This window comes from Echeneis naucrates, chromosome 12, assembly GCF_900963305.1.
Source record: "Echeneis naucrates chromosome 12, fEcheNa1.1, whole genome shotgun sequence".
Lineage (NCBI taxonomy): Eukaryota > Metazoa > Chordata > Actinopteri > Carangiformes > Echeneidae > Echeneis > Echeneis naucrates.
The window spans coordinates 17,686,160-17,713,587 of record NC_042522.1 but is presented as its reverse complement, the minus strand read 5'-3'; the positions used below and the strand labels follow the sequence as shown (position 1 = coordinate 17,713,587).

The following is a 27,428-nucleotide window of genomic DNA, read 5'->3' as shown; positions in this document are numbered from 1 at the left end:
CTTTCACACTGCGGTTCTTTTAATTATTATTCAACTGTTGATTCCTGTTTTCAAGATGTGTTTTATTATGTATTTACCTACTTTCAGACGAGAAATCAATTCATTCTACTCCACAGGAAACTAATAAATGAAAGCAGACGGTGTGTATTTGGATATGATGAGCCCGTTTGGCAGATAATGCTTCATATTTGCGACATGACAGACACCTAGTGGACAGAATATTCCCAGGAATAATACTGTGAACTGACAGTAATGAGCAGATCTGTGACGCTGTGTAAAAGGAATGATTTGGTTAGAAATTTAAATAAAGCATCACACAGAAAAGTTCACATATGACTGTCTGGACTTAATCAATATGTGGGGGCAAGAAATGTGATTGCCTCCTTACTGCTGCATTTTAATTAGACGTATTAGAATTATTTCTCCACAGAGGATGGCACTAAGATGACTAATAAACTTTTTTTTCTTAAAAAAAAACAAAACAAAGCAAACTTATTTACATGTTATATTTTTTCTACCACAAAGATGATTAATAAACAAATAAAGCTACATTTTAAAAAACAGCAACATTTTTGGCAGTTTGTATTCAACTTCCTGTTTCGTAATGCAGGTGCGTCCCCTTTAAATCGTACTTCCGCCTTCGGAGCCCCGCCCCCGGACCGGTGCTCTCAGGTCTTGTGACCGTCCGGACTTCAGTCAACATGGACTCCGGCTGGATGAGGACTGTGCTGGTGCTGCTGGGGGTCTTCGGCTCCTGCCGGGGGCTGCAGCCAGACTACACCGAGCAGGGAGACCCGGAGCTTCAGTCCGCTTCCGGGTCTTCGAAATACGGATCTCTGTGGCCTCTTCCGCAGAAAGTCCAAATCTCAGACGTCTCATTCAGGCTGTCCGTCTCCGGCTTCAGGATCCGCGACGCCAAAGAGTCCTCCGCCGGTCCGAGCTGCAGCCTCCTGCAGAACGCCTACCGGAGGTGGGGATGCACGAGTTTGGTTCATTTCTGTGGATAAATGTGAATACATGAAGCCACCAGGTGCCGCGCTCACCTGTGCTGTCTCTCTCCTCAGGTACTATGAGTATATTTTGGGGGGCGCCGGTGTGAAGAAGCAGAAGCCGGGTAAAAACTGGAGGTCAGGTCCGTCTGAGCTGACGGAGCTCCAGGTGTGGATCACATCACCTGACTCTGACTGTGACGCCTTTCCCAGTGTGACCTCTGACGAGTCGTGTGAGTTTCCTCCTCTGTGAATCACATTATTCCTGCTTTTGTTTGTTTGTTTTCGTACCTTTCTGTGTTTACTCCTGTTTTAAAGTGTCCCTCCAGCCACATCTTCATCTTCTCCAACAGATTAAGATTTTGCAGACCTAACCGTTAAAATTCATCAGTTCTGGAGGACGGTTGTGTTTGATAATCAGATTATTTTATCTACTCCAGTCAAATCAGTGAGGGGGGGCCGTTGCCAAACATCAGGCACAAAAGAAATACAGTTGAACCGCACCACACACTAACCTGTTAAACCTGTAGCAGTGAAATATTGTTGACAGCCGAATGCATCATTGATGTCCTGCTCTAACAATGAAGTCACTTCTCCTTCACTTATAATTAACAAAGTACCTTAATTTAATGTCTGTTTTAGTTAAATCGTCTGAAGGTCTTCTCCATCCTGCATCTGCAGAAACGGAAGCTGTAAGATTAATTATGACAGGAATTCTTTTCCACTTCTTAAAAACATTGTGCTAGATATTGTAAAATATGTAGATACAGGGATGGAGAGTGCTGTGCAATGTTAAGTTTATTTATTTATTTATTTATAAGTTTAGGTAGTATCTGACATTTCAGTTTCGTTCAGTCACATTTTTTACTGTCTTAAGTGGCCATTTGCAGGTTTTTTACTTCTATCAAAGTATTTTTACCTGGTTGCGTTGGTACTTTTACTTCCTAGTGGAAGCAGATTAGAGTACTTGGGGCATATATCTGATTTGCTTATATCACATTTTACAACCAGAAAAAAGGTGTGTCTTTGAGATTTGCCCTTTGAAATAGAGTTTACCTGAACAGGAAATACAAGACAGCTATTCTAGACTGAAGATTTAAAGACCCCTCTAATACCTTAAGTTTATCACCATAATAACCTGTCGAGCTTTACATGCAGTGAACTTTTGTTTGTGACCACAGACGAACTGACCGTCGATCAGCCTGTTGCTGTCCTGAAGGCACCGAATGTCTGGGGAGCCCTTCATGGTAGGACCTTTCGTCTGCCCATCCTTCCATCACTTTATAGCAATTTCTGCATTAGGACAATATTTTTACATGATCAACTGATCAGGAGACTGACTTTTTAAATGATTGTTTGGTCTAACATACAGTATATTGGGGAAAAAGGAATGTAACACACCAGATGGTGTTATTAAAATTTGAAATTTGTTCATTTTTCCAAAAGACCCAATTTCCAAATATATCAAAACCAAGAAAAGCAGAGATCCTATAAAGCTAAATAATGAGAATCTTTGACATTTTGGTTTGATAAGTAGCTTCTTTTTTGGAGGAAGTTCTAGTTTTGCTAAGTTAAGTTTCATATTAAATGAACAAACAGGAGATCTTCTCATATAAATCTCCTTTTTTTTTTTTTTTTTTTTTTTAAGCACGATTTGTGGGTCATGAAAGCTATTCTGTTATATCTGTCTGTAAATTAATTCTACTAAACTTTTGACGTCTGGATGTATTTGTATACATTGTATTTGCGTGTTGTGTTGATAACGTAGGGATGACCTCCTTATTTACTTTTTATTTATTAGGTTTGGAGACGTTCAGCCAGTTGGTGTATGAAGATGAATACGGAGCTGTAAGTGAAAGACGATACGAGTGTTTCCATCTTTGTTGTCATAATGAGACACTTTGTTGCACTTGGTGTCCAACATCGGTCAGCCATCCTATTTTAACCATGTGTATTTCCAGAAAAGCATCAACTCCTCTGTAATCAGCGACTTCCCCAGATTCGCACATAGAGGCATCTTACTGGACACTTCTCGCCATTTCCTGCCCATCAAAGTCATCTTGGCTAATCTGGTATGTCGGCAAGAGCTTTTTGTTTTGTTTCGGTCTTTTAAAGTTTAATTTCATATCCATTGTTCCTTTTGTCCATCCGTACAGGAAACGATGGCTATGAATAAATTCAACGTCTTCCACTGGCACATTGTAGACGATCCATCCTTCCCGTACCTGAGCCGAACTTTCCCCCAGCTGAGCCAGCAGGTCAGCTAAGACCAGTGGAGGTTTTCACATTTGGACTTAAAATTGTAAATATTATTATTATTATTATCATGTTCCCAGGGAGCTTACCACCCATACACACATGTATATACACCCGCTGATGTGAAGATGGTCATTGAGTTTGCTCGTCTGAGAGGCATTCGGGTCATCCCAGAGTTCGACACTCCAGGACACACACAGTCGTGGGGCAAAGGTGAGTGTTGGTGAAGAGGAGCTTTTAGAAGCACCACCCCATGTTTTTTTTTTTTAGTTTGGAGAACACATGAAAGATAAATCCTGGTCTACTTCGTTCCTCCTCAGGTCAGCCAGATCTGCTCACACCCTGCTACTCTGGCTCCACGCCCTCCGGCACCTTCGGCCCGGTCAACCCCATCCTGAACACCACCTATGACTTCATGAAGCAGTTCTTCACGGAGGTCAGCACCGTGTTCCCTGACGGCTACGTTCACCTGGGAGGTGATGAAGTGGACTTCAGCTGCTGGTGAGACTGAGCACAGCGTCAGTAATGTCTCAGCGTCACGGACTGGACGTCCGTTAACATCTGATGCTTTTACTCTACAGGAAGTCCAACCCAGACATTAAGAAGTTTATGGACCAACAAGGGTTTGGACAAGACTACAGCAAACTGGAGTCCTTCTACATCCAAAAGTGTGTTTCTCATTTATACTTGGGGTATTTTATTTGCTCATTAAGTTTTCATTTACTTGAACATTTTTCTTAATTTATTCCATTTTTTTGATTTAGACTCTTGGATATCGTCACCACCACTAAGAAGGGCTACATGATCTGGCAGGAGGTCTTTGACAATGGTGTTAAGGTAAGAGAGAACTCGGATGTAGAATTAGAACAGTAAATTTATTTCCATTTTTGAATGTCGATGCTAATGCTAACTGAATGCTAACTGTAACAATATGTTTTTCAGCCTTTTAAAGGTGAGTTTTGTTGTTCATCCTGTGACCAGAATAGTTTGACATTTTGGGAAAAGAATTTACTTTTGTTCCAAAAAGCCAGTTCAAAAGACTCTCATACAAAAAGACAAAGGGAGAATTTAAAATGTAATATGGCAACAAGTGAACTTTAAAAGTGCTGCCAGACGGATTTGGTGATATTTGGGTCTCAGACGTTGTGTAAAACTAATCCAAGATGAGCTTAGTCTGTTTTGGTTGCTTCATGTTCATGTTGGAAAAAAAAGTCAGTGTTTCCCAAAATGTTTAAGTCTCCCTTTAACCATCATCAACAGCTCTGTAGTATGTGATCTAAGAACAGTAGCTTGGCCTGTAACAATTCCAGCTAAAGCCAGACACAGTAGTGCATGTGTGGATCGGCGGTGGGTCTAATGAGGAGATGGGCAAAGTGACGGCAGCGGGATACACCACCATCCTCTCCGCCCCATGGTACCTAGATTATATTAGCACCGGCCAGGACTGGCAGAAGTACTACAAGGTTGAGCCGCTCAGCTTCAACGGTCAGTTTTCACACAAACACAGTGTGTTATGTCCAGTCGCTTCACCTGGGGGAAAAAAAAAAGAAAAGAAATTTTGTTCAACAGGCTTACACTTGAAAAGTGCACAGTTGTGACTAGGAGAGGGAGTCGAAGTCAGACATGAGGTGAACATGGGGCAGCGTGGTTGGTGGTTTTAGATGTTTCTCTGACGTGCTGGCGTTGTTCAGTGAGAACGTTTTCCATTTCCACACTCTTCCGTCAAAGGTCAATAGCAGAAGACTGATATTTTCAACTCCACCCGTCCTCCCTCTTTATCATGCTAATACTGATACTTGTATCTATGTGTGCCGTGTAGCTGAAACCAGACACAATTATCCACGTTTGGAAAGGAACCCAGCAGCAATACCAGAATGAGATGGCAAATATAACTTCATCAGGGTACCAGACCCTGCTGTCCACTCCCTGGTACCTGAACCGTATCTCCTACGGCCAGGACTGGCAGGGCCATTACAAAGCCGACCCGCAGGATTTCAAGGGTTTGTGTCTGCATAATTGATTTTATTCAGCAAGGTTTTGGGTTTTTTTTCCACTCGTGACCATTTTTTTACTTTGCTGTTTTTGCAACAGGGCTTTGTTTCTTCAGTATGTGCATAAGCGCTTTGAGAGTTTGCCTCAGTCACAGAGTTCAGCTTTATTGCTCTGGCTCGTTTTTATCAGCTTTACTGTTCGATTCCTCACACAGAGATGAAATGTCTTGCAGTTGTCGCTGTGCAGATGTGTAAGCCTGTTGAATGAATACGGGGAAATGATCTACATTTAGTTCTCGGAGGGGAGAGATTCAACATAATTGTGAATTAGTTTAATGAAACTTGGGGGGTTTTTTGTATTAACCACTTCTCCAGTAGAGTTTCAGCTTCCCTGGACGTTGTTGGTGCAGCTTGAACTCATCAGACATCACATTTTAATACAGGAACTGAAGCACAAAAGAAACTTGTGATCGGTGGAGAAGCCTGTTTGTGGGGAGAATATGTTGACGCCACCAACCTGACACCCAGACTTTGGTATGACTCATTTGATGATGTCCTTTGAATCTGGACACATCACATGACGGTGGACTGACATGTGATTTTGTCACACCCAGGCCTCGTGCCAGCGCTGTGGCGGAGCGTCTGTGGAGCTCCAAGGACGTGAAGGACATCAGCGATGCTTACAACAGACTCACCGTGCACCGCTGTCGCATGGTGCAGTAAGTATTTCAACACTCTTTTTACTCTGTCCACCATCCATCTGCAAATTGCACCCCTTTTTTAAAACATATTTCTTTGCATTTCCTTTCAGGCGTGGCATCCCGGCAGAGCCTCTGTTTTACGGCTTCTGCCCACATGAGTACAAAGGTATCTGAGGATAACTTGAGGCACCAGCCATGTGGACAGGAAAGGGGGAAAAAAAAAAAAAAAAAGAATCAGGTCCATACAAGGTCGACTGCATTTAAAAAAAAAAAAAAAGAAATCAAACACTCAAATTGCTTCTACAGCGATGCACCGACAATGTATTGCATACATATAAGAAATTCTTGATCACATTGATGCTGTTCAACATCCTCACTTGAGAATGAACTTTTTCTTTTTTCAATGACTGCTTGTACAATTGTGAATAAAATTAAAAAACAAGGTTTTTAAGTAATTAACTGCACATTTATTTTACATAAATAATTAAGAATTTAAAAACTGTTTTTACCTTTGCCTTTTTTTCGACATTGACTTTATAAATAGTACTTTATACAGTCAGATCTGACAGACCTGCAAAGGTCTGTTAGGATGCTTGCTATGTTCCTTTCTCCGAAGGCCATTGGTCCCATTCCGGGCCACTTATGAATCACAACATGCCAGATCTTCTTTTAAGGAGCATGTTCTGGTCCTGGGGGTTCATGGCCTCATACGTGTCCAGCTCCAGGGAGAAGGTAGCGTTGCCGGACGTTAGCGTTCGCAGGATAGTGGAATATCCCTTCACACAAAAAAAATGCAACTAATGAGTAAGCGGTTCTCATATCGACAGAGTAAAAATGACTAAATGTTTCAGTCGGGTGTCGCCTCACCATCATTTCTGCCAGGGGGACAGTTGCTAGTAGCACCTTGTTGTCATGGCGACTCTGGATGTCTCTGACGGTGCCTCGCCTCTGGGCTAGGTCACCCAACACGGTGCTCAGGTATTCTCCCCCGACTGTCACCTCCAAAGACATCACCGGCTCCAGGATCTGACTTCCTGCTTGCTTCAGGGCCTGCGTCCAAAGAGAGCTTGATAAAGAGACAACTTTGTTTCTCCGACATCCCCATAGTTTGCACAGTTCTGTAGCAGAAACCAATGATGCTTCACCTTCAGCATACAGCGGGACACACAGGCCGACACCATAGCCAGAGACGTTCCTGGCTCCATGCTGACACTTTGGATCAGTGCAGACACACTTTGCAGAGGATAGCCTAACAATGGACCTGATGGTGTAAGCAGACGTTGAAAACAAATGATCAGCGAGTCATCTGATATTGTAGAGACTCACAGCTTAAAAAGGTCATACTGGGTTCAGCTTCCTGCTTCACTGGTGCAAAAACAAGCACATAAAAAAATTTGTATTTCAGTTCCTTATTTCACGCAGTGAGGTTGTACAAGAAGGTTTTGGTTTTGTTCGTGTGTATGTGTGATGATTGCTGAATTGTGTTGCGATATCAAGAGTCTGCACTTTGTCCTCAGAGCTATCTTGATCCCTGTCCCTGCATAAATAATATCCAGCATGAACAAAGAGGATCAGCTGAGAATGGGCCTGTGCCAGCGACAACAATCTGTCTCAGATCCACCCCAATTTTTTTGGCATTCGAAGTTTCACCACAGAGCCAGAAAACAGAAAAAGGAGGGAAAGATATACTGTTAATTGTCCAGCTGGCTGGGATTTGAACCCAGGGACACCTTCAGAGAATTATGAATATAAATTCAGTTAATTCATTCACTTGGATTCAAGAATTAACTTCATTTTCATTTCAAAGTTAAAGGTCACTGACATTTTTTTTTTTTTGACAAACTCACAAATTTGTGCACTAACTGAACAAAAATTTCTGACAGGATAAAGTGATATATCCAAAAGGTTAAAAAAGTTCAACTGTGAACTGCAAAAATACTTCTCACCATTGTTCAGTCCTGAAAATCAGGAAGGGGAGATTGTGTAACTGTAATCCTTCCTGCAATAGTTGCTTGCCGTTGCAGGTTCTTGAGTATCATATCGATCAAAGGCAGGATAGTTAATATCTTCTTTCCCCCCCCCAAAAAGAAACAAAAAAAAAAACCTAACCTGTAGTTTAGCTAGTCGTGAATTTAGTAGAGAACCGTTGGGAGGTCAATGAGTTCAGTCAGAGTTACCTTGGAGAAACGAGCTGTTCACTCCATTCTCCACTGCATCTTTCACTTGTTGTGGTAGCTGACCCTCAACTTCCTCTGTGAAAGCTAGGTCACAAGAACCAGGCGTAGAGATGTCGGCAGGTCTGACAGCCAACTCCACTGTCACAACGTGTCTCTTCTCACTAACTGTCCGGTCCAGCGTATCTACATCATAAGCCATGAGGAGAATAAACACTGTCAGGAGTTATTTCTCCAACACAGAGTGCACTGGATAAAACACGTGTATCAGTCAAACCTGTAGCAGAGGCCTCGTGGAGAATAGTCTCCCTGTAGGCCACCTGTAGTGGTCCCAGGTGAGTCTCAATGCCGTACTCTCTTCTGATTCGATCATGGATGATCTCAATGTGCAGTTCCCCCATCCCACACAGAACAGTCTGGGAGAGGAGAGCGAGAGGACTGATTGTAGCTGTGGATATAAAACATCATGGCTAAGCCAAGTGTGATATTACCTGCCCAGAGTCGGGGTCAATCCTGACTTTAAGACTGGGGTCTTCTCTCTGCAGGCAGTTCAGTGCATTCTCTAGATCTTTTGGAAAAGGGGGGGGGGGGGGGCATACAAATTTGTGAGTGGACAAAGGTTTTCAGCTTGAGCTCTTGTGTAATGATTGCTGTTACTCACCAGCCTGTTTGGCCATGGTTGGAGGTTCAATAGTGCAGAAGAAGACGGGATCAGGAACCTCCACTCCTGAAAGCACCACGGTCACACTATCACCGTGTTTCTTCTCCATCCTGCCATCATTTTGGGCTCGGCGCCCTGCAGCTGCCGCTGAAGCCTTGGATGAAACGATGGTGTCTCCTGTGATTGTCTGAAGTGAAAGATCAAGCAAACAACCTTTAGAGGAAGAAAATCTTCCAACATAATGAATGAGAAAGATGGTCAGCGATGCTTCACCTGCTTCAGTCCCACAGTTAGTGCAATGTTTCCCGCTGTCATTGAGGGGATTTCTACGTGTTGATCTGCAAACGGCACCAGCAGTCTGCTCATCCTCTCACTACAAACATGTTTCCAAGAAAAAAACAAAAAAAAAAAAAAAAAAAAAAACCACAGATTTAACAAACCCACTAATGTCAATCAAAACTAGTTTTGGTTTACATTTCCAACGGAAACTACGCACATGCTGTTCCTGTTGATGTTGTGGACAGCTGTTTGTGGTTTCAGAGTACCGGAGTAAATCCGGAGAAATACCAGAGGACCACGTTGCTTGTCGTGGAGAACCTTAAATGCCAGAGCACACAAGTCGTCTTTGTACCACCGCCTGTGGGATGAGGAGGATTTTATGCTGTAAAATTTATTATTTTTTTATTTACTGCTGGCTACATATCAATTCACCCCAGGGGAATAATAAAGATCACGCAGACCTTGACCCTCACTCACCACTTTTGAATAAAACTTAATGCTCTGTACGTCAAAAGCTGATATTATCTGTGGTTACAGTCAATCTTGACTCAATCAAAAGACAAAAAGTGATCTTTTATTTGCAACAGAATGAATTTAGAATTTGTTAAAAAAAAAAAAAAAACACTACAAGACCATCAACTGAGCCTAAACAAATAATCATCATCCTGGAATCATCCTTTAACAAAACATTTCACATGTGAAAGAGCTCACTCACACCAGATCATGGTGCCGCTCAGTGGGGGCGGGCAGATAGGCAACGATGGCATCTAAAAGAGGCTGGACACCTTTGTTCTTCAAGGAGCTCCCACAAAGCACTGGGACGCCTTTACGGGCCAGAGTCACCCGTCGCACAGCCTCTTGGAGCTGGGGACAAGTTAACACAATTTAATTTGTGAAACTGCAGCTTTCCAATGTAAACTGGAATCACATATTACTCACTTTGATTGATGGCACGGCATCAAAATTATCACTAAAATCAGTCAGCAACACTTCAGCAAACTCGTCATCCAGATCAGCAACCTGTGATTGGGAAAAGAAATCCAATACTGAAAATAAAGCAACTCTCAGTCATTGCTGAGAAAGATATCACGTACCTGCTCAATTAAAGCCATCCTGGCCTCATTCACCACTTGCAGGAGATCTGGCTCGTCAGACTGGTTGAGAGTTTCGCTTTCAAATACTCGCCCATCATCTCCCATAGATCTTAGCTTCCAAGTAAGCTTCTGGTTGGTTAACAGATCAACCACACCTGTGAAGTTCTTGCCAGTACCGACAGGAATCTAAGGAAAATAATTCAAAATATAATAATTCTATTTTTTACATTTTTGTCAATTAAAAATTGTACAGTCATAAAAATATTTTTTTTGTTATTTGAATGCAGTTTCAGTACTTACTTCAGTAATTGCTAAGTAATGTCTTTAATAGCAGACTTATTTTTCTTAAGGCTTACCTGCAGCAGGATTGGATTAGCCTTTAGCTTCTGTCTTATGCTCTTGATGGAGAAACTCAGACTGGAAGTAAAAAAAAAAATAAATAAATAAAAATAGTTTCCAGTTATATTTTTAAAAAAGGAAACGGGCTGTTCTAAGTATGACTGGATTGCTGAGTGACTCACTTGGCTGCAGGTTTGTCCATCTTATTAAGGAAACAAACACAGGGGATGTGGTGTTTCTCTGCTTGTCTCCACACGGTCAGAGTTTGAGCCTGGTTGTGACAGCAGGAGATGTTATGATCAGACTGAATATAATAATCACAATCACACAAAATGTTTTGCTTCAAATGAAAAAAGTTTTTAAATAACAGGCTGACCTCCACACCGGCTGAGGCGTCAAACACTGCAACAGCTCCATCCAGTACACGAAGAGCCCGCTCCACCTCAAGAGTGAAGTCAACATGTCCTGTGATCAGACACACAGAGCCTGGTTTGACTCACAGCTTCTTCTCATTTCCCCGGGGATATCTTCATAACTATAAAAACAATGTTTTCTTGTAGCATTTCTACCTGGAGTATCTATAAGGTTTATTCTATGACTTTTCCAATCAAATGTGACGGCTGCCGACTGTATGGTGATGCCACGCTCCCTCTCTTGAGCCATAAAATCTGTGACTGTGTCCCCATCGTCCACGTCTAAAACCAACAGTGAGAGAAATAAGCTGTGAGACGAAAAAACAAAGAGGCAGTCTGAGGGTTGTAAAAAAACGTAAGCGCGTCCACATGTCTTTGTCTTGCTCACCTCCCAGTGCCCTTGTGTAGCCAGAGTAATAAAGCATCCTCTCTGTGGTTGTTGTCTTTCCCGCATCAATGTGAGCCATAATGCCGATGTTTCTGATCCTGCAGATGCAGTGCACACGTTAACACAGAGCTGAATCTGGAGATCATTTTCAAAAACTCCAGAAAGCCACTACTTACTTGGATACATCTGGGTTTACCACAGCCCGCAATGATTTCACATCATCTAAGATAGTAAACATGAAAACACAAGTCAATAAAATGTCAAAGTAATGCACAGTAACGCTTGTGTTGGCTAAAAACAAGACAACATATGCTGATGACACAAAATCATGTGGTATATTGTTTTATTTTTTCAACAATGCAAAAGATGTATATTTATGATGTGAAACAGATATAAAACACATCTCTACGTTTTCTTAATGGATATGTTTGTGGGAATATCGTACCAGGAAGGAGGCTGTAATGTCTCACTCTGCATCTGCAGCTCTGAAGCCCAGCAGCTATTAAATTCCTCCCCTGTGAATGAAAACCTACATATTATGAATTTACAATAATCTACCACTGACAAAACAACATTTCACAGATGTTCTATCTCACCCAAACCATCCCGCCATGTGTGAGCAAGCCTCTTAGACGCATCTCTGCGTTTCTTCGTCAGGTGAAACGTTGAATTAGAGGAAAGCGGGACGGAGCAATGTCATGTTCATTTTCAACGACTGGACCCGAATCAGGAAGAAGAAGCGGACAGATCATCCGAGTGTGTCATCGGCCCAATAATCCCGGACGTCTGAAAGTCTGAACGCATTAAAATGTCCTCAAACATGAAGCTTAAAATGTTTTAAACTGTCACCAAAGCCACACTTTCATTAAGTACGTCTTCAAAATACACCCGTGGGAACAAAGTGTCTCGGTCTTATAGTTCCGGAAATAAAAATAAAATTAAATTAATTAAAAAATATATCTATGTACATGCATGAAATTATTTACGTTTGATTTTCTATTAAAATTAATTTTAAAGTTATTACAAAAGTCTAATTTAATCATAATCAACACAAGTGTCGTGACAAACCGTTAGCACAACCGGATGCACAACGATGACGCACTTCCTCTAAGTTTCGGCTCCGGGGAAAACAACATCTCAAAGACCCCCAGCCTCAAGAAAAAACACCAACAATCACACCTCCGAAACACCTGTAACCGACTTTGGAGCATTCATCGTAACACGTAACTTCTTGAACACACAATGGTAGGAAAGTAACACATTTAAACTGCGTTTTTTGATCGAAAAGGGACAGTCGAATGCGTTAGCATGTTGTGCTAGCATTAGCTTAGGTTGACATGTGGCAGCGTGTCGTGCTGCTCTGCTTTGTGTGTTAAATATCTGTGTGTGTTGAGTGTTTATATGAAGACAAATTGGTCTCATTTGACAAACACTGTGGTAGTCATAAGAGTGCGAAATGTAAGATCGATTTGTTGATTAGTTAGATGAGTTGTTTACTTCCGTACGGCGGCGTCCTCAGTTAAAGATAAGTCAACAACTTTAAATCACTTATAACATAAAACCCTTCAGTTACAACATTTATAATGCATCATGCAGTCTAAAGGGGATTTTTTTTGTGTGTTTCCATCCAACAATCATTAATCCAAATGCTCTTTATTTATGACGAAACAGCTGTTGATTATGGAATAATTGATGGATTAACTGTTTCAGCTTTTTATTTGGAAGGAATTATATTCATTTAAATCATAATAGTATATATAAATATGTGAAAGTAAGAGTCACTCTAGGGAACTTTTTCATGTAAATTCGGGTGATACAACCCAAAAGTTTCATAAAGCTCTACCGTTAAGCAAGCTATTAGATGACATTATGTACTTCATGAGCTTTTTCTCTTTATATATTACCCTGTGTGCAGAGTTTTTACTTGACACTTGAGAATATGGATTTATGCAGCTAACAGAATTTGTAAGTTTAGTGCACTTCCAGTCAAAGTTAACTCAATTGCGTGTCTTGCATATTTGTTTTTCTGCAGCCCCAGAACGAGCACATTGAGTTGCACCGCAAGCGGCATGGCTACCGCTTGGACCATCATGAAAAGAAAAGGAAGAAGGAGAGCCGTGAGGCCCATGAGCGGTCACATAAAGCCAGGAAGTTGATCGGTCTGAAGGCCAAACTGTACCACAAACAGAGACATGCAGAGAAGATCCAGATGAAGAAGACGTGAGTACATAGGGAGGAAAATTGGCCCTCTAGCCCTCTTAATGGTCTTTGTTTTTGTTTTTTTTAGCTGCTTTTGAAAAATGAAAAAATTAAAGCAGTTCCCTATTAACACAGACAATTATAACTTGTATGTTTTCAGCATCAAAATGCACGAACAGAGGAAGACAAAGCAGAAGAATGACGATAAGACCCCAGAGGGAGCAGTACCAGCTTACCTGTTGGACAGAGAGGGCCAGTCTCGTGCTAAAGTCTTATCCAATATGATCAAACAGAAGAGGAAAGAAAAGGCTGTAAGTGTCGCTGAAATTGGCTCGTCAGCTGTACTCATTTTTGGTGGTTGTATAAATGTTTGGAAAAGATGTCAGTGATTTAACGTAAATGTGTAACATTTTCTGTAGGGTAAATGGGAGGTGCCCCTACCCAAGGTGCGTGCCCAGGGAGAGACGGAGGTGCTGAAAGTCATCAGAACTGGAAAGAGACAGAAGAAGGCTTGGAAAAGAATGGTCACCAAAGTTTGCTTCGTGGGCGACGGTTTCACTCGTAAACCTCCAAAATATGAGCGTTTCATCAGACCAATGGTAAAAGCACATTAGTGTTATGTTTACACATTGTCAAGTTGTACACGTCTGTTTTGATTGAAGAGCTACGTTCGTGTCTTCTCATTCTTCTGTAGGGTCTGCGTTTTAAGAAGGCTCATGTCACACATCCAGAGCTTAAAGCCACATTCTGTCTGCCCATCCTCGGAGTGAAGAAGAACCCCTCCTCTCCCCTCTACACCACTCTAGGCGTCATCACCAAAGGAACAGTCATAGAGGTCAATGTCAGTGAACTGGGCCTGGTCACACAAGGAGGAAAGGTTGTCTGGGGTGAGTGTTTAACTCTGGGATTCCACAAGCACATAAGTCAATGTATTAACATGTATAGCAGTAACCAGTATTTTGGAAAACTTGAGGCTTTTTTGTGATATCCCAGATGCGACGATGTTGAGATCAGACCAGCAGTGAGATGTTCTGTAGGTGTTCACGTGGTGTGTGATAATGTTGTAACACAGGTGTATTCTCTTTCTTAGGTAAATACGCCCAGGTGACAAATAATCCAGAAAACGATGGCTGCATTAATGCAGTCCTGCTGGTATAAGACTCTCAACCTTTATACAGACTTTGCCTGATAGCTCTTCATTTCTTTGAGGAGTACTGATTACTACAAAGATCCAACGTGCCAGGGGAAAGAAATTTGCAGCAATACTGCAGATGCAATGCAACATTTTGTGGATGTTCAGAAGAAAATGTGATTACTGTGTTAAGTTTGTTATAAATAAACTTGATATGAAACCAGATCTTTTTTTTTTTTTTTTTTTTTACTAAAAATATTCCACATAGTAAGCTATCAGATAAGCAACTTATTGTGGAAGGCATGGGCTGAGTTCATCCTAGTAAAAATTAAAACATTCATTCTTCGAAGCAAAAAAGCTGGACATTTTAAAAATGAAAAGGAAGACTAAAACCACAACTAGTGTGACAAGATATTACAAATTTACTTTCAGGGCTTAAAGGCCACAGAGATCACAGAACATACTCCAGCTGAGGTAAATCTTCACATATCTCCTGTACCAGTACAGGAAGTACATACACAAAGCAAGTAGTGAGTGTCAGTTTGATTGGAATAAGCAAAGTAGCAAAATGACTGCCACAATAGAAAGCTATTGTTGAAATATGAATGGACTTTCTGCATTTAATCACTGAAGTTCTTCTACTCTAAAAAATATATATATACACTACACTATACACACACACACACACACACACAATTATAAATGGTTCAAGACAAGATGATTTCTGATTATGAAAAAGTCAGTACCTCACAGGCTCAGTCCAATTAACAGTCCATGACTATAACCTTCATTTCATTTTTTCCCCTGCAGCTCAGCAACGTCAGCTTTCCTCATCAACACCTATGTTCCCTCACAGGCATACAAAAGAATCAGTTTAAGAAAGTAAAAAGCATTTACCCAAAACATTTAGGAAATATAACGTCAATACTAAACCCTGAAACAAACTTTTTGCTCAAATCTGGAACGGTGTGAAATTCTTTTAAGGATTTTCAAGGATTCACTCATCTAATGCTTTTTCCATTTCTGGGTCATGGGGCTGCTCACATTGGGTGAGGGGCGGGGTACACCCTGGACAGGTGGCCAGTCCATCACAGGGCCAACACACAGAGACAGACAGATGAACAACGACTCACCGGGGTACCCGGAGGAAACCCACACCGACACGGGGAGAGCATGCAAACGCCGCACAGAAACCTGCCACCTTGTTAACCACTATGCCACCGTGCTGCCCTCCAAGGATACAATCATTTGTCATTTGAATTTTAAAGCCAAATGGGCTAATTTAAGGCAGCGAGGCAGCATAGTGGTTATCAAACCATAAGAAGGTTGCGTGTTCGGTTCCCGGGCCCTTTCTGTAGGGAGTTTGCCTTCGCGGGTTTCGTCCAGGCACTCCAGTTTCCTCCCACCGTCCAGAGACATCATGTTTAGATTAAACAGTGGCTCTAAAAAGTGTGAGTTGTTTGTTTCCCTGTGATGGACTGGAGACCGGTCCAGGGACAGATAAGCAGTAGAAGATGAACGATAGGCTAATTTATACGTGTACGTCTACATTTCACTGTAGACTTTGTACCATTCCTCCTATTTCACATTAGACATGTAAACGTTTTTCAAGTTTTCTCAATAACCATTTTTCCTTTTGACCCAGTCCACCTCAGCGGCAAGGTCCAATACTGTTAATGAATTTATGTAAAAGCCATGTGTGTAAAACAATACTGGAGACATCCTCTGATAAGAAAAGAGCTCAATTCAACTGGCTCTTGTGTGCTTTCATCAGCCGCTGCTCTCAGTTTAAATGTGACCAAACATTGGAGAAGGTCCGGCTGATCCTCTTCGTGGCTCTGAGGTCAGACAGAAACCTCCAATGTGATTTGGTCAACAGTCTTTTCCTTTATGAAGACGCCTTGTCATAGTAATTGCTCAACAAGACCTCTATTGTCTTGCAGCCATTGACAGAAAAGGCTCCTTCAGATTTGGGGATGTAGACCAACATGTTGGCAAATTTCTCCACCACATCCTCATCTGGCTGTTGTCCGCGGTCTTTCATCAAAGCCCTGATACACTGCTTGACATGTTTGCGCTCCTTCGGTAAGAATGGGATGAAGTAGTCCACTAAGGTCCTCTCAATCAAACTTGATTCAAAACCATCTACAGAGAGAGACCAATAAGTATTTACCATAAAAAACAAACAAACAAACAAACAAAGCACATGAATGACAACAGCTTTCTGTGTATTTTACACTCACCCAGGTGTGTGAGATTGATCTCATTTTGTTTTCGTCCTGCTTTCCAGAATTCTAAAGCTGCGTTCATGATGACGTCTGCCCCAGCATTGCTATGAGTGAGTTCAGACAACAACATTAGAACTGACAGATTTCACGTTATACCTATCCTGATTTAAAAAATAAATAAATAAACAACTCTATGAGCATCAATCTCAGTGAAAGGAATTTAAAGGAGTTTAGGTCACCGTCTGCACCAGTAACCAATTACAAATCAACCCGCATGGATGTATTCAGCTTCTCACCTGATGAAAATGAAGATGGCTTTCCGAGTAGAAACTCCATCCAGCTTTTCAAAGTAGCCCAAGTATGGCTCGATGACGTCAATCATTTCGGGGTGCATCATTTCCACATTATCAAAGATGAACATGGAGCGTTGACAGTCGGTGATGGCCTCTTCGATCTTTTTCTTTAACTGAAACTGAGGAGAAGCAGCAGCATCTTTATTCGATACAGAAGGCCAAAGTTTGAGCTGGAGGTAAAATAAATCTGGCTTTTTTTTTTTTTTTTTTTTTTCTCTTTTGCACCCCATACCTTGTAGCTGTGAAGATAGCTGTCTGGATGTGGGAAGTGAAATGTGGGTGAGAAAAGATGAACAAATTTGCTCTTCATTCCCTCTGTGTAGATGTTTTGAGCAATCAGCTGAGTAACAAAGTTCTTCCCTGAGCCGACCAATCCATGCAGAGAGAGCACGAGCGGCTTCTTTGTGTTTTCACTGCTCATGAATTCATCCACAGCTCTTAAGACGATGCCTGAGGCGATATGCTGTCCGAACACTTTGTCGTCCAGGTCCTTCACCAGGCCTAAAAGAAGAAAAAGGAAGAACGTCAGCAGTTAGATTCAGGAAGTGGCTGCAATGTTGTTAACATACATTCAACTTTGATTAAAAAAAAAAAAAAAAAAAAACGCACTAAAACTTCATTTATCCAGAAAAAAAGTGGAAAAATTATAAAGATTGTGTCTGAAACAAACTCACCTGCACAACAACCACTTTGATAAAATCTATTATATATATATATATATATATATATTTTTTTTTTGTCTTTAAGTGATGAATAACCAGATGAAATGTGGCTTTCTCACCTGTCCATGTGTATTTGATCCAGTCTGGTCGGCAGCACTCGTTGAAGTTGCACAGTATCTCCTGTCGGTTGTCATAAAACGCCTTCACGGTGTCGGAGGCGGCTTTACTGACCGTTTCACTGTCGCTGTTGGACGTCAAGGCTCGGATGAACCTCAGGGTGGACATCATGGGCTTCACATAGGCACCGGGGAACATGTTTTCAAACACCAGCTCCAAAACGACGAAGATCAGCGCGTACCTCATTATTTCACTCCCCACAGGTGATTCTTCTCACACTAATTTTTGACAAAGCTTCTGGACTCACAGGATCCGGAAGCTGTTGTTTTTCTTTTTTCACTTTCACTTTTGTCGACAGTTATCGGATGTTTAGGTGTGTTTGAAACGATTTTCAAATTTGAAAAAGTCCTCAGAGATCTTCTTATTGCTTTGCAATTTTTGTGCGAGTGAATGTTATTAGACTGGTGAAAAGAACCTTTACACATCTTTTACTGACTAAAAAATATTCTGCTCTTAAACATTTTCAGTCTAAAAACGACTTCTGACCCATGAAATCACTGACATCCTGTCAGATTGACACAAACAGGAATAAAAATCTTTATTTTTTTCAGTTTCAACGACGGCAATTTGAATACTATTAAAAAAAAACATCATGAAAAATAAAACTTTAAAGCAACTGCAGTCAAGTTTATTTATGATTTGCATTTCATACACAAAATAAATTACCTGTGTTTTACATAAAAAACAACAGAACATATTGAGAGAATTAAAAACTGTAAGAAAACAAGTGATCTTAAAACAAGTGATCTTAAAACATCATTAAAAGGTCATAATGCAATATATAAAATAAGATAAATTTACAAAATTAAAATGATTAAAAGTTAATGAATACATGCACAGGAAAATAAATATTTTGATTTGATTTATGATTTCTTTCATACTTTCATACTGACAAACTTGGAATGTCTCTATTCTAGCTTGAAAAAGAAAAAAAAAATATTGCTGACATCTTGTAGAAATTGAAGATCCAATTAAGTTCACAGAATAAACATAGAAAATATAATAGAAGTATGTGGCTGCTCAGAATTAAGAACTTCAAGTTAATGTGAATTGTATGTATAAAATTATCTGCATTATATAATGTGTTTGATCAGTGATATTTTTCTATCAGCAGCTCAGCCACCTACAAAGTCCAACACTGTCAATAAACTAATGTCTGTAAAACACAACAGGTGTTTTAAAGATGTTGGAAGTGAGAACCTAAAAAACTCCACGCTGGTATAAAGTGCCGTCCACCCGACGTCCATCCAACGGCGACATTACATGTAGAAGGGCAACTTGGTTTGTACCTTCTTGCAGCCACTGGCAGAGAAGACCTTTTCGGTTTTTGGGAAATAGATGAAATCTCCAGCCAGCCTCTCTGCCATATCCTGCTTTTCCAAATATCCATTGTCTCTCATCGCTCTCAGCGCACACTGGACGACGTGCTTGTACTCCAGAGGCAGGAACGGGACGAAGAAGTCCACCAGACTATTCTCAATCAAACCCGAACGAAAGAAGCCGCCTGCAGTGAGAGATTCAGAAATATTTTTCTTCACAGCTCGTTTTCTGAATGATAATGACTCCACAGCATTTCTTGACCTTTACCTTTGGAGTTGAACAGGGCTTCAGACAGGGGCCCCTCCAGGTCAGTGTACTTGATCTCTTCTCGATTTTTTCCTGCTTTCCAATAATCCAAAGCTATCTGTGCGATGTTGTCCCCCCCTGTATTGCTGTGAGGAGAATCAGAGAAAGGCAACATTAGAATTTGACTCTGTGTATCCGTAGCAGGGCAGCATGGTCAGCGCTGTCGCCTCACAACAAGATGGTCGTGGGTTCGGTTCCCAGGCCTGGGGCATTTCTATGCGCAGTTTGTATGTTCTCCCCCTGCCCGGCTCCCTTCCACCGTCCAAAGGCATCATGTTTGGGTTAACTGGTGACTCTAAATTGTCCGCAGGTATGAGTGTGACTGTGACTGGATCACCATTAGAAGATGAATGAATGTGTAGCAGATAAATACTGAAACACAGTGTACATTTACTCTGAGATACTCTGAAGGTCTCCAGCTTTATATTTACTACAGTTACACAATTTCTTCTGAACATTGGAACCTGAACCTTGATGCAACAATTCCTGCAAAGTTGCAGCAACATGACCTCGGTGTAATACCTTTCAGGAGAGACTGTTAGGAAAAATAGATTACATTCAGCTTTTCACCTGAGGAAGATGAAGATGGATTTCAGATAAGAAACTCCATCCACCTTGTCGTAGTAGTCCAGGAACGGCTTAATGCTTTCAATCAAGTCAGGATTCATCTTATCAACCTCATCAAAGATGAAAAAGGAGCGCTCGCAGTTGGTGACGTTGCCTTTGATCCACCGTTGTAGCTGAGACTGAGGAGAAACAGCATAAGACAGGCTGAAAAGCTAAAACACCACTGGAATGAGATTTCTTTGCACCCCATACCTTGTAGCTGTTAAGCTGTGTTTGTTGATGGGGGAAGTGAGTTGTGGTTGAGAAAACATGGACGAAGTTGCTGTCCATTCCCTCCTTGTAAATGTTTTCAGCGATCAGCTGACTGACAAAGTTCTTCCCGGTGCCGGTCCATCCGTGCAGAGAGAGCACAAGCGGCTTCTTTGGTCTGTCGCTGTTCATGAACCCACTCACGGCTGTTTGGATGATACGAGACGCGATGTGCTGTCCAAACAAGTTCTTGTCCAGGTCAGTTTTGAGTCCTGGGGAACACACAACACACAGCAGAAAGTCAAAAAGGAGTAGTGACACCTTACTGAAAACCTCTCAGCCATTCTTCCATATTGTGATCCACCTATATATATATATATATATATATAGGTGGATCACAATATGGAATATATATATATATATATATATATGTCCAGGAACGTGAAATTACAATGAAAACTTTGAAGGTCCGTCCTGATGAGGTCAGGAGAGAAGAAAAATAAAACTTTATTGTTTCCTTTACATTAACAAACCATGAACTTTTCACACTTTTTTCCCACTTTCTTGTGTTTGAACTGTGATGTTTTTCTGTCAGCATGCAGTTAATAAACCAATGTGTGTAAAATATCACAGTCTTAAGGATCTTGTGGTTTCTTTAACTTTCAGTTTCGATTTTTGTTGTTCAACGTAAATGTGTTTATTATTTCTGTCGTTATAGACAGTATATGGTCCACCTGATATTCCAGTCAGACCAGACTGCATCGATTTAAGCATAAAGTCAAATCAAACGTATTTTGAACTCAGTTCATGAGAAGGTCCTACCCTGATGTCTCAGTGAAACACACCTCTAGAGGAGAAGGAGATCCAGTCTGGTTGGCAGCACTCCTGGAAATAGCAGAAGATCTTCGGTGAGATCCACCCGGCGGCTGCCACCCCGGCTGCCCCGACCAGGAAGCTGCTGGCCGGCTCGAAGGCCTCGGTCAGGCCGGAGCAGAGCAGCAGCCACATGGGCAGCAGATCCGGCTTCATCAGCCTCATGTCTCCTGCAGCCGGATGAGTCAAATGAGTGGAGGACACGGAAACTGTTTCCTTTTTTTTCCCTGTTTCGAAATCGTTTCCTCCCTCTGGGAAAAATAAAAATCACGCTATGTACTTTCATATGCAGCGTGTTCTTTTTCTTAAATCTCCACATGATATCTTTTGTTTTAGACCTGAGGGATTTACAGTTGAAGTGAATTATATATTTATAATTACAGACCGAATTCTTTTAGAAAAGCGCCTTTATGTGATTGAGATGATACTGAAGTGACTGCAGACATTTGGTTAGTTGTTTTTTTTTTTTTTTAGGTAAATCCCACAAACCAGTCAACTTTGGTTTCTAAACTGGATGTTAATTCTTCAACCATAACCAACTTGTTTAACTGACCTCCTGGTTTAATCTGGTTCATTAAAGCTGATGTGAAGCGAGCATCAGTCAGTGGAAAATAAAAGTTTATTGTTTTCTTTCCTGGTGGTGTTTAGAGCAAAGCAGCTTGGCATCCATCCACACCTACAGCGTTCCTTCATGTTTTTTTTAGATGCTTTAGGGAGTATGACACTGTAGTCAAGACAGTCCAGTTTAGAATAAAAAACTATTAAAACCCTTTTGGCTGCATTGGTGGACAGACATAAGCTTTTTTAAAAAGAGAATCAGTCGATCTTGTGTACCATATCATTTCTTCCTTTTTTTAATATTTTGATCTGCCTGCTTCTTTGAAAATAAAGTTTTGTTAAATTTTGTGCGTGCGCTTTGAGAATACCATCCTGAGTTCATGACATGTCCAATTACAGCTCCAGATAATTAAAAAAAAAAGAAAAACTCTAAAAGTGTTATGTAAGGCAAAGTTGTACCCAGGTATTTCAATGTGGGCACAAAGATATCAGTAACACTGCAAAATCTAATCTGTTTCATATTAATGTGAATTTTGAAAGTAATATTCAGAGCAGGTTCCGACCTTTGAGTTTAAACAGGGATTTTTCAATCGTTGGCTCAGCAGAGCTAACTGCCCCACCTCACCACAAAGTCCACATACGTTAATGATGCATGTACAGTGTGTAAAATATGCACAGTAAAAAAATAACAGAGTAAGTTTTAAAACTGCTGAAAGCAAAAAAATTAAGGCAGATATTTTCTAGTAATCCATTAGTATGGAGTACTCATTAAAAAACGCATCTAAGCAGTGACTTGTCATAGTTTCAGCACACATTCAAGGATCTCAGGAAAATAAGACCGCCTTTGAAACTCTCATTGTGACATAAAAGCAGAGCTCAAACCCAGTAATCAAGAAAATACAGAAGGTCATATTACAATCTTATTTCTTCACTCGACTGGTGCTGTGTTTTCATCAGACAGCTCACTGAGCTCATCCTCTTCATGTCCTCGAGGTCAGACAGAGAATCGTCCAAAGAGACGTCTTCAGGGTTCAGTCAGCTTCACCTTTCCCTTCAGTCACTGGGCTGAGAGCAGTTTTCTTTACAGAAAGTGCACAGTGCTTGAACGTAGCGTCCATTCGATGGTGGTATTATGTGTAGTAGTCTAACTTGCTTGATATTGTCTTGCAGCCTTTTACAGAGAAGACTCTTTCAGATTTGGGGAAATAGACCAATTCTTTAGCCACTTTGTCTGCCACATCCTTGTTTGTCGCAAGCTGTCTCTCTCTCATTTCAGCCATGGCGCATTGGACGACGTGTCGGTACTCCAGAGGCAGGAATGGGACGAAGAAGTCCACCAGGTTCTTGTCAATGAGACTTGTACGATAAAAGCCACCTACAGGAAGAGATTTGTTGGTTAAAAATCTGTGTTTACTTTAAAGGTTGTATCTGAATGATATAGGACTCTCCTACTCACTTTGGTTGTTGTTGAAGACCGATAGAGCGAGATGTGTTTCTAGGTCTTTTAGCTCAATCTCCTCTCGATTTCGCCCTTCTTTCCAAAATTCTAAAGCTCTCTGTGCTATGCCGTCCCCACCAGCATTGCTATGGTGGAGATTAGAAAGAGGGAACAAGTTAGAATTTGCCGCTGGAGGCAACTACTGTAGTAGTAACTGCCACTCAGGTTTATATGTCTGCGCACCGATTTTGTAGCATCACAACCATATAAAGCTGCTATCAAAAAAAATTTACAGTTATGTGACATCAAAATTAAGATCAAGCTCCAGGTTTTATACAGAACACTCCTGTAATAATAATAATAATAATAATAATAATAATAATATTTTTACTTTCATCCTCCTCGTATATCTTTCTGTCATTAAAGTTAAGGGGCCTATATGTCAACATCTGTGTCCTTTCCCAAAGCAAAACTGCATCATTCACCTTCCTGCCATGGGGATGAGAAAAGAAAGGATCCCTGGTTTGAATATGTCTTGTTAGCTTCACTTCTCCCCGTTCATGTCACCCCAATTTCACATTGAGACAATGTTCCAAAGCCTTTTGAAATCTGGTTTGTGGTTAAGCACAAGTCAACCCCTTGGAATAGAATTAGCTTTTCACCTGAGGAAGATGAAGATGGCTTTCCGATAAGAAACTCCGTCCACCTTGTCATAGTAGTCCAGGAACGGCTTAATGCTGTCAATCAAACCAGGATGCATCTTGTCCATCTCGTCAAAGATGAACATGGATTGTTCACAGTTGGTGACGTTGCCTTTGATCCACTGTTGTAGCTGAGACTGAGGAGAAACAGCAGCATGTTAAATTCACTGAAAAAGATCAATGTAGAAGTGAACAAAATCATCTTCTTTGTACTCTATACCTTGTAGGTAAGATATTGACTTGGATGTGGGAAGTGGAGTGTGGATGTGAAAACATGGACGAAGTTGCTGCCCATTCCCTCCTTGTAAATGTTTTCAGCGATCAGCTGACTGATTAAGTTCTTCCCGGTGCCGGTCCATCCGTGCAGAGAGAGCACAAGCGGCTTCTTTGGGTTTGGATTGTTCATGAATCCACTCACAGCTTTCAAGATGATTCGAGAGGCGATGTGCTGTCCAAACACGTTTCTATTCAGGTCTTCTTCGAGTCCTACGGAGCACACAGAAGAAAGTCACAACGATTAGTGGCTGCAAACTAAAACTGACTGAAAAATCTCCCTCAGATTATTGAGCAGACGGGGGATGCTGAACCGGAATAACCAAATGTTGGACGGATTCTGGGGTGGAAACAAAATAAGAAAACATTTTTCCACATTCAGCGGTTGTTTGAAGACTCTTGGGGAACAAGATGCTGTAAGAAAAAAAAGGTGATTTAAACGACTGAAAAGGGGTTGACTACATAATCCTTAAACACAAAATGTTTAGATTATCAGATATAGTGAGATTCTTCATCTGCTCTTGGAGCTACGGGTTGCTGTAAACACTTTGCGTCGTTTGCATGTTAACTTTATATATATATATAAAAAAAAAAAACCAACAACTGCATGCTCACCTGTCGTATTGAAAAAGATCCACTTGGCATTACAGCTCTCCTGAAATTTACTGTAGATGAATCGGCCCAGAGTCGCACCGACCCCGACGAAGACTGTTGTTGTGATCGGATCAAACGCGCCCACCAGCACGCCGGTGATCGACAACGCGTGAAGCCACAAACACAAGCGTGTCACCTTCATCCTGGAAAGCGCTGAACTTCCCGCATTAGTCGCTTTTTTGAACCCGAAAACAGCCTTTAAAAACGCGGCTAAAGAGCGCTAATTCACCAAACTAGCTCCGGGACAACGCGGAACTTCCGCGTACGTCACGGACACGTGACCGACACACAGGAAGCGCGGTTCAAGACAGCCTAGCTAATGTTTAACAACTCCCCGAAAAGGGGTGAATAACTGATAAATAAAACGTATTTAAGTTAAAAAATCATCACTGGTTGCAATATTCGGGTACTTTTAGAGCTAATCGACAGCGTAGCACATGTTCTGCTAACGGCAGAGCTGAATCGATCACTAGTTTAAAGCTGTTAAAGTTTAAAACTCCGCGAAAGAGCACCGGATTAGTAACAGTAATAAGAAATGCAGCGTTTGTGTGTGTTTGTGTTACCTGTCCCGTTGAAAGAAATCCAGCCCGGTCGACAGCACTCGGTGAAGTGGTATAAAATGTCCTGATAACTGGCCAGAAACGCCGTGAGAGTGGCGGCCATGCCCACAGCTATGGTGGTGCTGATGGGCTCCATGGCCCCGCCGAGGCCGGAGCAGAGCAGCACGGACAGCAGCAGGAAGTGCCGTCTGCTCGGCTTCATGTCCCAGTCTACACCGCTGTTTGCCTTAAAAAAAGAAAAATCTAAATTAGTTTAAATAATAATAATGTATGTTTAAAAAAAAAAAAAAGGCTTCTAACAAACAGACACGAACACAGCAGAAGGTTGAGCTGCACCGGCTGTCGTGAACATCCGTGGGTGGAATGACGTCAGAGTCCAAAGGTCAATCGATTAAAATAAATATAAATATATATTAGCTGTTTATATATATATTTTTTATTTCTCTTTCTTTTGCATGTTGGATATCCCTAATTTTTTTTTATTTTTCTCCTTTTGAGAAAGTATTCGCGCATAAAAAAGGCATAAGAAATAAGAAGTTTAAAAGTACACGACATTCGGACTTCCAGCAAAATAAATAAAAGGGTTTCTATTTTAAAGGTCATCAGACATTTTCAGCTCTTGGGGGTGGGGTGGTTGTTCCATGTTCGCTTTTGTAAAGCTTAGTTTGTGGATTAAAGAAATATCAGTTCATTTAATACCAAAACAACTCAACTTGCACCTACAACATTCATAGGCTCAATGAATACATGAATTTTTCATCCAACCAAAATATTATGCAATACTTTCAAATTCAATCTTATGTAAGATGCAGTCCATTTACTTGAACATTCAAAGAAATAATAATTTCTTTTTGGATCACAGGAAAACATACAGCTTATGTCGAACATTTTCCACTTGTAATCACACAGAAGCCAACAAATGTATTATTGTTAGAAAGTCAATTTCTACACAAAGACTACAGATCAATCCATGCTGCTTACATTTATGGACATACTCACTGAAGTATTAGGAAATAAAATTATATTATCAAATATGTAATATGGCAAAAGGGAAGATTTTGTCCTTTGTGACTTACCTGACAAGCGTTTACTGTTTTCTAAGTGCTGTGCTCCATAATATCAGGGTTACATACAAATGGTGTTTGTCTTCTCTGTAAAGGTAAAAAAGAACCAGTAATAACTGAAGCTCAGCTTCTTGAACACTTAATTATTTTTTTCCAATAATTTAATGAAAAATTGATAAAGACATTTAAAGAGATAAAGACATAAATTGAAATAAAAACTTGAAACTCGAATGGGCAAAAAGGATGATAGCGCCCTCACCTCTGAGTCACAAAATGGCTTCATGAGTATGAAAATTATGTGAATCACATTCTGGGGCCTTCACAGTCTCCAGAGCTCAACCAAATAGAACATGTACAAGAGCTTTTGTTAAACAGGAGTGGTGTTCATCCCTCCGAGGTGTCTGATTTTTGGTCTTTTATTCACTTTGGTGAGAGAAAAGATAAATGTCTGTAGCCTTCAACGACATACAGGCAGACTGCTTGAATATTTTCTACATTAATTATCTTTGTTCCTACTTTTTTTTTTTTTTTTACAAACAGCCTCCAGCTCCAGCTCTCAGGATAACCTTGGTGAGCTGCCGCTTGAGAGGACAGTAGAGGACAGGGTCATTAGTCTGGCTGATGTCAATGAGTAAGACAAAGTGTCTCTGGCTGAGTCCATGGACCTGGGCTCTTCTGCAGGTCACAGACTTCTACCTGATGGTGGCGCTGCAGGATAAGGCTCACACCCCTCCAGAATGCTGGTTTTTCTGTGGACACTTGTATGTGCCACATCTCCCTCTACAGGCTAGGGGTGCTCCATCCCCTCTGGTCTCAGAGGCCTGGAGCT

The 27,428-nt window shown here is 41.0% G+C and overlaps 6 protein-coding genes across 11 annotated transcripts; 2 read left to right on the top strand and 4 right to left on the bottom strand.

Annotated features, from left to right (window-relative positions):
* Nucleotides 1-620: 620 nt before the first annotated feature.
* On the top strand, nucleotides 621-6,381 carry hexb (hexosaminidase B (beta polypeptide)). Of its 2 annotated transcripts, none has more exons than XM_029515760.1 (14): nucleotides 621-970; nucleotides 1,065-1,222; nucleotides 2,171-2,236; nucleotides 2,791-2,837; nucleotides 2,951-3,061; nucleotides 3,146-3,247; nucleotides 3,326-3,458; nucleotides 3,566-3,746; nucleotides 3,827-3,913; nucleotides 4,010-4,082; nucleotides 5,065-5,245; nucleotides 5,680-5,770; nucleotides 5,851-5,955; nucleotides 6,048-6,381. In XM_029515760.1, the coding sequence occupies exons 1-14, from the start codon at nucleotides 702-704 to the stop codon at nucleotides 6,109-6,111; spliced, it is 1,668 nt and encodes a 555-aa protein (XP_029371620.1). In that variant the 5' UTR covers nucleotides 621-701; the 3' UTR covers nucleotides 6,112-6,381. The 2 variants fall into 2 exon arrangements, with proteins under 2 accessions (XP_029371620.1, XP_029371621.1); XM_029515761.1 differs by lacking the exon at nucleotides 5,065-5,245 and adding an exon at nucleotides 4,556-4,730.
* On the bottom strand, nucleotides 6,239-12,144 carry gfm2 (GTP dependent ribosome recycling factor mitochondrial 2). Of its 2 annotated transcripts, none has more exons than XM_029515758.1 (20): nucleotides 11,882-12,144; nucleotides 11,731-11,800; nucleotides 11,462-11,507; nucleotides 11,286-11,383; nucleotides 11,054-11,179; nucleotides 10,861-10,949; nucleotides 10,667-10,755; nucleotides 10,502-10,562; nucleotides 10,146-10,331; nucleotides 9,991-10,071; nucleotides 9,767-9,915; nucleotides 9,269-9,409; nucleotides 9,046-9,145; nucleotides 8,773-8,959; nucleotides 8,603-8,679; nucleotides 8,389-8,527; nucleotides 8,115-8,297; nucleotides 7,083-7,198; nucleotides 6,805-6,987; nucleotides 6,239-6,713 (listed from the first exon to the last, which is right to left on the bottom strand). In XM_029515758.1, exons 1-20 carry the CDS (start codon nucleotides 11,921-11,923, stop codon nucleotides 6,585-6,587), a joined length of 2,292 nt encoding a protein of 763 aa, XP_029371618.1. In that variant the 5' UTR covers nucleotides 11,924-12,144; the 3' UTR covers nucleotides 6,239-6,584. The 2 variants fall into 2 exon arrangements, 1 of the variants encoding a protein (XP_029371618.1); XR_003841337.1 differs by having other exon boundaries at nucleotides 6,574-6,713; nucleotides 6,805-7,003.
* A 251-nt stretch (nucleotides 12,145-12,395) lies between these two features.
* On the top strand, nucleotides 12,396-14,841 carry nsa2 (NSA2 ribosome biogenesis homolog (S. cerevisiae)). The gene is made up of 6 exons (XM_029515925.1): nucleotides 12,396-12,530; nucleotides 13,318-13,505; nucleotides 13,645-13,795; nucleotides 13,904-14,083; nucleotides 14,179-14,371; nucleotides 14,575-14,841. The coding sequence occupies exons 1-6, from the start codon at nucleotides 12,528-12,530 to the stop codon at nucleotides 14,640-14,642; spliced, it is 783 nt and encodes a 260-aa protein (XP_029371785.1). The 5' UTR covers nucleotides 12,396-12,527; the 3' UTR covers nucleotides 14,643-14,841.
* Nucleotides 14,842-14,904: 63 nt separating this feature from the next.
* Nucleotides 14,905-18,278, bottom strand: LOC115052050 (torsin-1A-like). The gene is made up of 5 exons (XM_029515941.1): nucleotides 17,979-18,278; nucleotides 17,430-17,698; nucleotides 17,141-17,316; nucleotides 16,860-16,948; nucleotides 14,905-16,761 (listed from the first exon to the last, which is right to left on the bottom strand). Exons 1-5 carry the CDS (start codon nucleotides 18,220-18,222, stop codon nucleotides 16,505-16,507), a joined length of 1,035 nt encoding a protein of 344 aa, XP_029371801.1. The 5' UTR covers nucleotides 18,223-18,278; the 3' UTR covers nucleotides 14,905-16,504.
* A 483-nt stretch (nucleotides 18,279-18,761) lies between these two features.
* On the bottom strand, nucleotides 18,762-21,535 carry LOC115052122 (torsin-1A-like). 2 transcript variants are annotated; one of them, XM_029516056.1, is made up of 5 exons: nucleotides 21,324-21,535; nucleotides 20,482-20,750; nucleotides 20,233-20,408; nucleotides 19,618-19,748; nucleotides 18,762-19,540 (listed from the first exon to the last, which is right to left on the bottom strand). In XM_029516056.1, exons 1-5 carry the CDS (start codon nucleotides 21,514-21,516, stop codon nucleotides 19,296-19,298), a joined length of 1,014 nt encoding a protein of 337 aa, XP_029371916.1. In that variant the 5' UTR covers nucleotides 21,517-21,535; the 3' UTR covers nucleotides 18,762-19,295. The 2 variants fall into 2 exon arrangements, with proteins under 2 accessions (XP_029371916.1, XP_029371915.1); XM_029516055.1 differs by having other exon boundaries at nucleotides 19,624-19,748.
* A 190-nt stretch (nucleotides 21,536-21,725) lies between these two features.
* Nucleotides 21,726-25,872, bottom strand: LOC115051964 (torsin-1A-like). 3 transcript variants are annotated; one of them, XM_029515787.1, is made up of 6 exons: nucleotides 25,850-25,872; nucleotides 25,539-25,761; nucleotides 24,269-24,534; nucleotides 24,010-24,185; nucleotides 23,366-23,493; nucleotides 23,040-23,284 (listed from the first exon to the last, which is right to left on the bottom strand). In XM_029515787.1, the coding sequence occupies exons 2-6, from the start codon at nucleotides 25,735-25,737 to the stop codon at nucleotides 23,040-23,042; spliced, it is 1,014 nt and encodes a 337-aa protein (XP_029371647.1). In that variant the 5' UTR covers nucleotides 25,738-25,761; nucleotides 25,850-25,872. The 3 variants fall into 3 exon arrangements, with proteins under 3 accessions (XP_029371648.1, XP_029371649.1, XP_029371647.1); XM_029515788.1 differs by lacking the exon at nucleotides 25,850-25,872 and having other exon boundaries at nucleotides 21,726-23,284; nucleotides 25,539-25,737; XM_029515789.1 differs by lacking the exons at nucleotides 25,539-25,761; nucleotides 25,850-25,872 and adding an exon at nucleotides 24,937-25,239 and having other exon boundaries at nucleotides 21,727-23,284.
* Nucleotides 25,873-27,428: the final 1,556 nt, after the last annotated feature.

Coding starts and splice junctions, on each gene's coding strand:
- hexb (XM_029515760.1), top strand. CDS start 702: ATGGACTCCGGCTGGATGAGGACTGTGCTGGTGCTGCTGGGGGTCTTC. Junction 2,838..2,950: donor ATGAAGATGAATACGGAGCT/GTAAGTGAAAGA, acceptor GTGTATTTCCAG/AAAAGCATCAACTCCTCTGT. Junction 3,747..3,826: donor GAAGTGGACTTCAGCTGCTG/GTGAGACTGAGC, acceptor TTTACTCTACAG/GAAGTCCAACCCAGACATTA.
- gfm2 (XM_029515758.1), bottom strand. CDS start 11,923: ATGCGTCTAAGAGGCTTGCTCACACATGGCGGGATGGTTTGG. Junction 11,508..11,730: donor ACATTACAGCCTCCTTCCTG/GTACGATATTCC, acceptor TTACTATCTTAG/ATGATGTGAAATCATTGCGG. Junction 8,298..8,388: donor CCACGAGGCCTCTGCTACAG/GTTTGACTGATA, acceptor CTTATGATGTAG/ATACGCTGGACCGGACAGTT.
- nsa2 (XM_029515925.1), top strand. Junction 13,506..13,644: donor AAGATCCAGATGAAGAAGAC/GTGAGTACATAG, acceptor GTATGTTTTCAG/CATCAAAATGCACGAACAGA. Junction 14,084..14,178: donor AGCGTTTCATCAGACCAATG/GTAAAAGCACAT, acceptor ATTCTTCTGTAG/GGTCTGCGTTTTAAGAAGGC.
- LOC115052050 (XM_029515941.1), bottom strand. CDS start 18,222: ATGAGGTACGCGCTGATCTTCGTCGTTTTGGAGCTGGTGTTTGAAAAC. Junction 17,699..17,978: donor GATCAAATACACATGGACAG/GTGAGAAAGCCA, acceptor TTCTTCTTTTAG/GCCTGGTGAAGGACCTGGAC. Junction 16,762..16,859: donor GATCAATCTCACACACCTGG/GTGAGTGTAAAA, acceptor CTCTCTCTGTAG/ATGGTTTTGAATCAAGTTTG.
- LOC115052122 (XM_029516056.1), bottom strand. CDS start 21,516: ATGAGGCTGATGAAGCCGGATCTGCTGCCCATGTGGCTGCTGCTCTGC. Junction 19,749..20,232: donor TCCATCTTCATCTTCCTCAG/GTGAAAAGCTGA, acceptor TTCTCCTCACAG/CAATACAGGGGGGGACAACA. Junction 19,541..19,617: donor GTTCAACTCCAAAGGTAAAG/GTCAAGAAATGC, acceptor CTCTCACTGCAG/GCGGCTTCTTTCGTTCGGGT.
- LOC115051964 (XM_029515787.1), bottom strand. CDS start 25,737: ATGAAGCCGAGCAGACGGCACTTCCTGCTGCTGTCCGTGCTGCTCTGC. Junction 23,494..24,009: donor GCCATCTTCATCTTCCTCAG/GTGAAAAGCTAA, acceptor TCTCCACCATAG/CAATGCTGGTGGGGACGGCA. Junction 23,285..23,365: donor GGTCTTCAACAACAACCAAA/GTGAGTAGGAGA, acceptor CTCTTCCTGTAG/GTGGCTTTTATCGTACAAGT.